The sequence below is a fragment of the Lagopus muta genome, chromosome 3 (assembly GCF_023343835.1).
Source record: "Lagopus muta isolate bLagMut1 chromosome 3, bLagMut1 primary, whole genome shotgun sequence".
Taxonomy (NCBI): Eukaryota; Metazoa; Chordata; class Aves; order Galliformes; family Phasianidae; genus Lagopus; species Lagopus muta.
Genome location: NC_064435.1, coordinates 69658521 through 69668692, shown reverse-complemented (window position 1 = coordinate 69668692; position 10172 = coordinate 69658521). Strand labels below are relative to the sequence as shown.

The 10172-nt window shown below is 40.0% G+C and overlaps 1 protein-coding gene across 1 annotated transcript; it reads left to right on the top strand.

Moving 5' to 3' along the window:
* Window positions 1–1019: 1019 nt before the first annotated feature.
* On the top strand, window positions 1020–5432 carry LOC125690809 (carboxymethylenebutenolidase homolog). Its single transcript, XM_048939528.1, has 5 exons — window positions 1020–1225; window positions 1838–1945; window positions 3780–3922; window positions 4323–4414; window positions 5252–5432. Exons 1-5 carry the CDS (start codon window positions 1020–1022, stop codon window positions 5429–5431), a joined length of 729 nt encoding a protein of 242 aa, XP_048795485.1. The 3' UTR covers window position 5432.
* Window positions 5433–10172: the final 4740 nt, after the last annotated feature.

The following is a 10172-nucleotide window of genomic DNA, read 5'->3' as shown; positions in this document are numbered from 1 at the left end:
CGGTTAATGGAGAGCTGAAGAAGGTACGCATTTTTAACATAACTTGCTGTTTTTCTATAACTGGACACTTTTTTGAAGAGTACGTTACAGTTCAAATGGAAATAATAGACTGATGTAGAAATGATGAAACTGAGACAGACATGATGTATATGTAGGTGTGTGTACGAATTCCCAAGGGCAGTTTTAAAGTCAGCGTGTGGTTAGGAAATTTTACTATTGACTCTGCCCCTGCAAACCTAATTGGGTTCCTTGTATAGATGGATTATAATTCTACTTTTAATTACAAGATTAACATTCTACTTTGTGCAGAGTCCATCCCATGCTCCAGACACAGAGTCAGAATAGCTTCCGGCATTTGCTTGCTTTATTGAATTCCCTTTCAAGGCATATGAAGCCAATGCCCTTCAATCTAATCTAGAAATCAGTACTGCAGCCTGTTGCCAACCGCTCCTGGTACACGGGATGCCAGAGTTACTGTGACAATCCATAGCTGCTACTGAAAACACACGTTAGCTGGCAGGTGCCAGCACTGCGAGAAGCTCTGAATGCTATGCCTTCCTGTAGCAGCTGAGTGCTGTGGTCCTTACCCCTCACACAATTCAGAGAAACCAGCCTATGAGTCTGGGTGAAGACACGTGTGAGTGCTGTAACTGGTCACAGTTCCACATGTCTGAGGACAGGGGCATCTGAAGTTGTCACTGCTCAGTTTCAGTGCTCAGTGCTGTCATGGGAGCCAAACAAAAATGATACAAGACCTATATGAGAGTAGTCACACTGCAACTTTTTGTCTCTCTTCATTCTCAGTTTAATAACATATAATAGACTAAGATCCATTCTGAATTGGTGCATGGCTTTTGCATTTTACTACTTTCTCCTTTCAGACAAGGATGTCAATGTTATTTATCAAAGCTATTGAACTCCTTTCTGCTGACTGCACTTGCCCTTGTTTGTCCTAATCTTGTACTAACAAATTTGACTTTCTCACACTTTTTCTTTTTTTTTTTCTCCCAGGTTTCCAGATGGCTGATCCTTTCCTGTACAATACTGGGGAAAGATCTGGATATGGATGTCTTGGACATGAAGTGCAAATTGAGCATATCAAGGCATACATTTGCAGACCATCTTATTTCACAAACAAAGCTGTGATTGTGATTCATGATATATTTGGATGGATGTTCCCAGACAATAGATATATAGTTGATTTAATTGCAGGTGATGGATACATGTAAGCACTTATCATTCCTATTCTCCTCTTAATCAATGCACTGATAGGTCACCAGAGCACTGTGTATGTTTTCCACACACCTATAGCACTTCGTGGCCACCAAAGGTACTAAAACTGATCAGTCAAGAATGGCTATCTGAGCAAAAAGCTGCAAGGAAGGTGATGAAGTGGCAGTGTTTGTGCTCATGTGGCAATGTGGATAATTAAAAGATTAAAAAAAAACTCCAAACATTAGTATGAACTTTAAATTGTGTAAGCTTTTCAAACCAAGCCTTTCAGAGTTCATACAGCAGCAAGGGGTTGCTTTAAATTTTACTAGCAAAGAGGTAAATAACCATTCATTTGGAATCAGGAGGGTTGCTTTATTCCTTTACTTTTCTACTGTGTCTAAGGAAAGTAGGAGAGTTTATTTGCATGTGGTTTTTTTTTTCCATAGCAAGACATATAATTTTAGCTTTGCTGATTGCCAGAACAGGATAAGTAGAATATGATTCAGATGATAACTGTGTAGGTGTACACCCTGGAGTAGAAAAGACATTAGAAGTCATTTAGATATCCACAGATTCTCCCCACCTGGACATAAAAGTTGATTTGTTTCCATGTCTTACACAGAACCATCTGCCCAGACTTCTTCAAGGGGAAGGACCCCTGGAAAACTACAAATCACTGGCATGACTTTGCTGACTGGATGAAAGAACATGACCCTATGAAAGTAGACAGGTAGGATGCATAACTGTGCTTGCATTTTAAAAAGCATTTTGCAAACAAGGGGAAACTGTACGTATCTGAAATGTTTAAAGTGACCCTCACAGCAGGGCAAGCTGGCTGCATGCACACAATTATTTTATTCTGCGTGGTTCTTCTGTGGTCCCAAGCACTACCCTGGGATTTGGAAATGGTCATCTGCTCCATCTATCATGCTGCTTATTGTCCCCTCCTCACAGACCCTTTTCTAACTATGTCACACTGGCTGCACAGACCCATAACTGGTGTCTCACAGGCTATGAAACACCTAGAACTCTCACTTATTAGTATGGATACTGCTTCCAGGTCCTTAGGATACGGAGGAAAACTCTTCCACAAGTACACGTGCTATCTACCAGTTGTCACTTGCCCATCTTTCTTTCTCCCTTGTAAATGATAGATAGCTGATAATCTCCTGAGCAGTACTAGGTCAGAATGTGCAGAATTTGCCCAAATACTCGTCTGATCAACTATGCTGTTTTTCTCAATATGTGGAGTGGCCACTATCTGTAGATCCTAGCAAAGCCAGTATAAAAAAAAAGCTTCCTTAAATTAAGGCAGGCATTACTGCTTCTTCAGTATCTGTTACCACAACCTGAAACTTCAGAGAACAACATACAGTGACAGCCTATTACTCAGCTATCATCTTGTAAGCCACAAAGTGTTTATTTGGCCCCTGCAGCACTCGTGGCCCAACCAACATCTCTCAGCAAAGCTTTTGACTGTACAGTTGCAGAGTTGTGACTGAAATTTTGGAAAAGAGAAACGACTAATACCTATAAGAATTCCTACTCCAGACAACTGTCTTAACCATTGAACACCTGAAGAACATAGCTGTGTTGTCTACTAGGCGTTGACTTGTAGCTGCCCTTTAAGATCTCTCAGAGCACCAGGAATCCCACATACTCATGACTTACATTATACTATCTCAAATAAACCAGAGCTGAAAGAACTCATTCATTCATAACATGCTGCTCATATAGCCTTGAACATGATCTGCTGATCATGGCACTTTCATACTGCTTTTTTGTCAGACTATGCACATTTGTGATAGACATACTAATATACCTAATACTTGAAAATACGGTTATTAGTGTATGCAGTCTGCATTTAAAATTCACTTAAAATTTTGTAGATAATGAAAAAGATAAAAACATTACCCCCATGAAGTTAGTAATAAAAAATTAATTTAAAAAATTAATTTAAAAAGTGACCTGCTCTGATCTATACATTTTTTTGTATTTAATTCATTATACCTCATGCAGTACTCATTTTTGAAAACATTGTAGCTGGTGATATATTAATGTTGAGTAATTATTATTTAATATAGTAATTTTGTATGTGGCTTGGTTGGATATTATTAACTCATGCAACAGGAATGACACACTCGAGATAATTTCTTATCTAAATAGGTAGACTCAGTAGAGGTAACACATTCAAGCTCATCTATTCCCACATTCCATAATGCAAGATGTTGTTCTGCTTGCAGATATGTCTTGTCTTTAGTTGTCCTGTCCTAAACAAAGTGATTCAGTGAAAAAATGCTTCTTTTGAAAGCAAAGGAGCAGGTCACAATTCAGGTAAGTATTTAAGCACTACAACTGTGTACGGCTACTTCCCTAAACTAGGACCAGAAATGTTAACTCCCATCCAAGAATAGAAGCCATTGCTTTTTAATGTACTCTCTGTTTTAAGTGATTGGAGGTGCAGGTGCAGAAAATTTCATGTATCTCTTTCAATTTACTTCTTAAGCAGTCAAATATTGATTATGCTATAGATCCCTTAGTTCTCTTTTGTTTATATGTCTTAGGGAAGCTGATGTTGTCTTGAAGTATCTAAAGGAACAATGCGATGCAAAGAAGATTGGTATCGTTGGGTTTTCCTGGGGTGGAATGGCAGTACATCACTTGATGCTGAAAAATCCTCAATTATCCGCTGGGGTGTCCCTCTATGGTAGTGTAGAAATGAAAACTTACACGAACTCACATCATTATATGTAGTTTGTAAGTCTAGTTACTGCTTTGTAGTGTTTTCTGTAAGTACTCAACTTAAAGGTGAGTTGAAAATTTTAATTATGGCTGTTTCAGCCATGTGCTATATTGCTATCAACATTATAAGAATACTGTAAATTGGAAAAAAAAAGTGTTTCCTGTGCATGTACATTTTCTAATATTTTTTCAGTGCTTGGGGAGAATGTACTACTTCCCAAATGCTCTTTTCATCCATCAGAATAGAAACTCTCCTCAAGTAAAAAAAGTATCTAACAAATAAAGCTAAATAGAAATTTTGTCACAGAATTTTTCATTCATCTTGCAGGAATGATAACCTCACTAACATCCTTTTCCTCAAATAGGAATAATAAGGGACTCTGAAGAAAGATACAATTTACTAAATCCCACGTTTTTTATATTTGGAGAGAAAGACCACACTATTTCTTATGACCAGGTAGGTTGTATTAGAAATGATTTTTATTTTTCCATTTTTCTTCTATCCTAGAGAGAATTCCTAGCCTGTCAGAAATCATTTTCAGATATGAAAAATCACATAGGCTGGATTGTTTTGCTTATATTTCAGCTTACTTCCCCCATATCTTGCTCACGTTATTCGGAGCTTCTCTTTGAGTTGAGAAATGCAGTAAAAATCTATTATTGGTCTCTCAGTGGCTATGCAAGCAGAGTGTGAAAATGGGCAGGAAGATCCTACTTATATGAACCAAACACCTCAAGAACTTGGATACTGCAGTCATATATGGGACAAGAGATAGTTAGATGACTCAATTTGGACCATCTTTGAATGGAAAAAAATAGTGTCAGCTCAGTGATAGAACTTTCTAATGATGTAGACCGATGACAATTGCTTTTGTTGTACAGCAAAATGAGAAAAAGCAACTGCTTTCTTAAGTGTTATTACTAAGTTTATGAAAATATTTAGGATGTGAATTATTAAGACTTAGGCAATGTATTCTCTCGAGGAATATGTTCTCTCAAGATCAGAGTTTAAAATCAGGTTATAAGCCATGTTATGCCTCTGAATAGAAGTGCACCTATTCATTTACAACAAGATTCACCAAGCCACCTTAGCAGTAGCTGCTGGGGGTACTCAGGCACACCCATATTTTTGAAAACCATTTCAGTCTCACATTCCAAAGAGGGATTTTCTCACGTACTGAATAACAGAATCCACTTCAATTGTGATTATGGAGAAAGAGCAAAGATGTGATTAATGGCGAGTTTGTCAAACTTAAAAAAACACAGCCTAACAGAAAAATGCTTTATTTTACAGATTACCTTATTGGATGAGAAGTTGAAACAGTACTGTAAAGTTCCATATAAAATTAAAGTTTATCCTGGACAGGTTCATGGGTTTGCACAACTGAAGCCAGAAGATATGAAACCTGCTGATAAGCCTTATATTGAAGAAGCTAGAAAGGATATGATTGATTGGATCAAGACATTTATTTGACAAAAACATAAAGGAACACTGGCTTCAAAATCAGAGTTCAATTGAATTTTAGAGAAGAAAACGGTCAAGAGGAAGATGGATAGAAACAAGGAACAGAAACAGTTTAACTTACACTAATTTATTTTTTGCAAGGCTTACAGAAGATTGTGAACTCAAAGTTGGACTGAAGGACCATTAAGCATTAAAGCACTGTTTGAATTTATCTTGATTTGTATTTGTTTCATTGTTCTACATTATGACATCAACAGTAATGAAACTGTTTTGCCATTCATGTGTCCTAAAGGGTATGACTTTTCATTCTGACATTACCTGAGTATTTTCAGGTTTTATTTTGGTATGAGGATTCTTAGTTGCAGGTATTAGAATAGAACCACCCTAAGTTTGCATGAAGAATATTTTTATTGCCTATAATGCATTTGTCTCAGAGATAGTGATGCTGTAGTGATCAAAATTCGCATTCATGAAATGAACAGTTGGCTGTGTTAAGGACTTAGGAGGGAATGATGCTGTTTGGCAACCTCCAGGAATTCCATTAGCTCTGTTAAAAAAAGCATTTCCAGTATTGCTTCATTGACATCAAGGGAAAACATAGACAGCCCCTCCCAACTGTGAAAGTAAGTCAGGAATGAACACTGTGGAAACAGTGAGTTCAATGTGCTGCTCCAAGATACAATGATCAGGGACAGGGCTGACCAACAGGTAAACCAGGTAAACAAACAAACAAAAATATAAACAATAATAAACATTCCTGTTAACTTTTACTGCACTGGTTCTGGTTTTGCTGACCAGATGACCTTTTTTTGGGGTATTTTGAATTTAACTGCCTTGGCAATAACTGGGTAGTTTGTGCTTATTCAGAGATCCTCAAAGTCTTCATCTCTTCTTATTTTATTTTCTACAACATCTGCTAGTTTCTCATATGATTACCTTAACAAGGTCTATAAATCAAGGCCACCATCTGCATGGATATTACTTTCCCTCTGATAGCAAGAAGGTCTGGCAGTTTCACAGATTGCTGTGCTCTCGACCTATCTATATTGTGTGCCATTTGTCTGCATACCTTAAGATGAATTTGTTAGAACATATTGCTGCAAAGTGTGTAGTCAGAGATGCTGTAAGTGGCATGAAGCTCAGCTCTTGGGTTGAGTTGACCAAAGTATGCTTGCTTTTCTGTCTGCTGTCAATGTGTCCATCTTGCAATTTCGGCAGCTGTATCAATGGAGGTATTGCCAAAGAGATGATAAGCAAAGATGGGAAGCAATGGAGAACATTCAATAGCTGCAGGAGAGAAGGAAACATTGGAAAAGACCGCTAAGATCATCCAGTCCAACCATTAACCACCATGCCCACTAACCCATATCCCTCAGTGCCACATCTACACATTTTTTGAACACCTCCAAGGACGATGACTCCACTGCCTTCCTAGGCAGCCTGTTCCGATGCCTCACCACTCTTTCTGAGAATAATTTTTCCTAACAACCAACCTGAACCTCCTCTGGTGCAACTGAAGGCCTTTATCTGTCATTCTATCCCTGTTACTTGAGAAAAGAAGCCAACCCCATCTTGCTACAAGCTCCTTTCTGGCAGTTGTAGAATGTGATAAGATCTTCTCTGAGCTCCTGCTTTTCCAGACTGAACAATCCCAGTCCTCTCAGCTGCTCCCCATAAGAGCAGTGCTCCAGACCCCTCACAGCTTACTTACCCCCTCTCCCCCCAGTGCCCCGGATCCCTGCAGCCGATTCAGTCTGACCCGTTCCGCTCGTCTCCGTTCATTCCCGGCTGCCCTCATCCTCCCCTCCCCTGAGCACAAGGATGGAGCTTGCAGGCAGCGCAGAAGCTTCTCTCCAGGTCTTCAAAAATTTAGGCTGGGCTCCTCACACCTGCAGGACAGGCAGGAGTAGCCCAAGAGAAAGGAGGTGCTTTTAGTACACGGAGCGGGGCACCCTAGCTCTGGTTAAGTCCCGGTGATGGCTACGGGAGCTGGCTTTACAGCGCTGCTTTACGAGCACGGCGCCTGCTACCGCCGTGCGTACTCCAGGAAACGTCCACAAGATGGGGCCCCTCTCCGTGGTCGTCATCAATGAGGCCTAGAGGAGGTTTGCTTCCCTCCTAGGGGAGGGAAGCTCAGGCTGAGGCAACCGACGCTCAGAGGGGCCCGTGTCAAACACTGCAGTAACAGTGCGCTGCCTCTCACACGCAGCCCGGCTTATCAGTGCTCAGCCGAGCTGCTGAGTGTTGTCTCTGAATGCAGCAAGACGCTGTAGGATGCTGGATTTGGGTAAAGAGTGGATTTTCACCTCCTCGGGACTCTGAAAGAAGGAGCCCTGGTTGTGTTACATCATCATGACACCTTGTATTTCGTTATGCGTTGCTGAATGTTTGTTATCTGGAAGATTAGCTTATCTCCAGTATGCAACAAAATCAAATCGTCTTGGGACATCATTAAAGCTTGATAAGCCAGTAAGTTGCAGGAAGCATGCTTTTGATTGTGCCCTGAGGGCATTCCGTTTGTGCTTGCTCATCGTCACTGTGAGCTTTCTTCTCATGCAAATATAAATAGTGGTATGCTGAGCTACTGAAGCAAATTGTAACCATGTTAAACGGCATTAGTTCCAGTAGCTGAGTTTGTCTTACAATTCTCTGTCCTATAAACTTGTTTGGCCAAATAGTGCAAAATCACATTAAAATGACTCAGCAAACTGGAACACAACTGAGGGAGGACAGACCTTATGCAACCCAGATACATTTATTTGATGAAGCAGCTTTGAAAGAACAGCAACCTGCAAACCCAAACCTCTTCCACCCAGCATCACCAGCGCTATGAAAGGCAGGAGGAACATCTGCTTCAACCAGCTCTTCTGCAAACCATTCTTCCCAGTTTTGTCTCTGATGTTCTTAGCATGTGGGGATAAGAACTCACTGGTGAGGAGGTGGGGAGGTGCCACTTTGACACTGTTCCAGGGAAGGAAGCAGGAAAAGGGCTTTCAGAAAGGTGTTTCTCAGCAACGGGAAAAATAAATGGAGGGATGAAGGAGGTTGCTGGGAGACAAAATGAGGGCTGTTTAAGAGCATTTCTGTGTTGATACTGTGTTGGTAGTGTAGCCTCAGGCTCTCCACGGGTCTAGATGTTATGCAGTGGTCTCAGAATTAAAAGTAAACTGATCAGTCTGTTAGCCTAAACTGAGTCTTACCAAAATTGTTTGATTGTTTTGTTTTTAGAGGGGGCCAATTTGATAGCTTAACTCCTGTAGCTGGGGAGAGTGAATCAAGACAATGGAAATGCCAGATTTGGGCAGTAAATACATCATATGTGGTGTTGATGAAAGTGTGATGAAGTTTCTCAAACTGTGAGACTGTACAGTATTGTATAGAGAGCAATTGTTTGAATAAAAGCAAGACATACAGTATTGTAAAGTCATGACAGAATTCACAGCTCATAAAGCTTGGAAAGAAAAGTCGAAGAGAGATGGCAATGCAACTAATTTCTTTGGTGGAGATCAAGTCATTACCTGATAGCACAGAATCACAGAGTGGTAGGGGTTGGAAGGGACCTCTGGGGACCATCTAGTCCAGCCCTGCTGACCACACAGTGCTCTACAGTGGGTTGCACAGGAAAATGTCCAGGAGAATGTTGAATATCTTCAAAGAAAGATTTCACAGCCTCTCTGGGTAGCCTGTTCTATATGCATCAGGCCATAGACACATTTTAACTATTTTTTATGCAATTTCAGGAAGAACAGATCTCAACTACAAATACAAAGAGCTGACCAAAACTGCAGTTACAGTCAGCTTCCCTGAACAACCACCTCCTTCTCGTTAGATTTGTGGTAGTAGAAATACACATGGAAAATCACAATACAGGTAATAAACAATGTCAATAATTTTGCATTCCTAAATTGCATTTTTATTTAAATGCATATTTCTCAGCAGTATCAGATAAATTCTACATTGAGAATGGTGTGGTGGAAACTTCTATTTTTTTATTTTTTTGGTGGTCTAATCACTGTATCTACCAATCCCTTTTGTGAACTGTTCTTCTGTACTTTTAAAATCTACATCCATGTCAGTTTAATTAACATTTTGTAGCATAACTTCACTCTCCTTAAAGGAATGTTAAGCATTTTGGCATGTTTCCAGTGGTAGAAACAAAGAATTTTGTCCTGTGAAAAGAGCATAACTGATATAAAGAACAGGATTTAAGGTAATTAGTTTTGATGCTCGCTGTGCTTTCCTCATTTGGTCTTAATACTATTCTTATAATGTTAAAGATATTTATATCAGAGGGGAGGGTGTACTGGAGGCATATTAAAGGGCTTAGCTGAGATGTGTTTGAATTAATTAAAAAATCTAAAATAGGATTCACGATTGAGATATTTTCCTAGCAAAGAGTTAGACACTGAAGAGTGCATTTCATTTTTATTGCCTGCACATGCAGAGACCAAGGAATATTATTACAGTGCATGCATTCACACAGGAAGAGAGATTAGCTCTTGTTAATAAGCAACCAGTGCCATTTTGATTTGCTAGGAGTGGTAGCAGAATGACAATAAACAGAGGGCGGTGAAGCCCTGGCACAGCTGTACAGAAAAGATTTGTGGGTGCCCCATCCCTGGAGGTGCTCAAGGCCAGGTTGGATGAGGCCCTGGGCAGCTGAACTGACCCATGGCATGAGGTCGGGGCTGGGTGGGCTTTGAGGTCCCTTCCAATTCAGGTCATTGTATGATTCTATGATTCTATGATT

Bases quoted from the DNA above. Each gene is read 5' to 3' on its own strand.
- LOC125690809 (XM_048939528.1), top strand. From the start codon at position 1,020: ATGGCTGATCCTTTCCTGTACAATACTGGGGAAAGATCTGGATATGGA. The intron at 1,946-3,779 runs GTAGGATGCATA...TATATGTCTTAG, and splicing joins GACCCTATGAAAGTAGACAG to GGAAGCTGATGTTGTCTTGA. The intron at 4,415-5,251 runs GTAGGTTGTATT...TTTATTTTACAG, and splicing joins ACACTATTTCTTATGACCAG to ATTACCTTATTGGATGAGAA.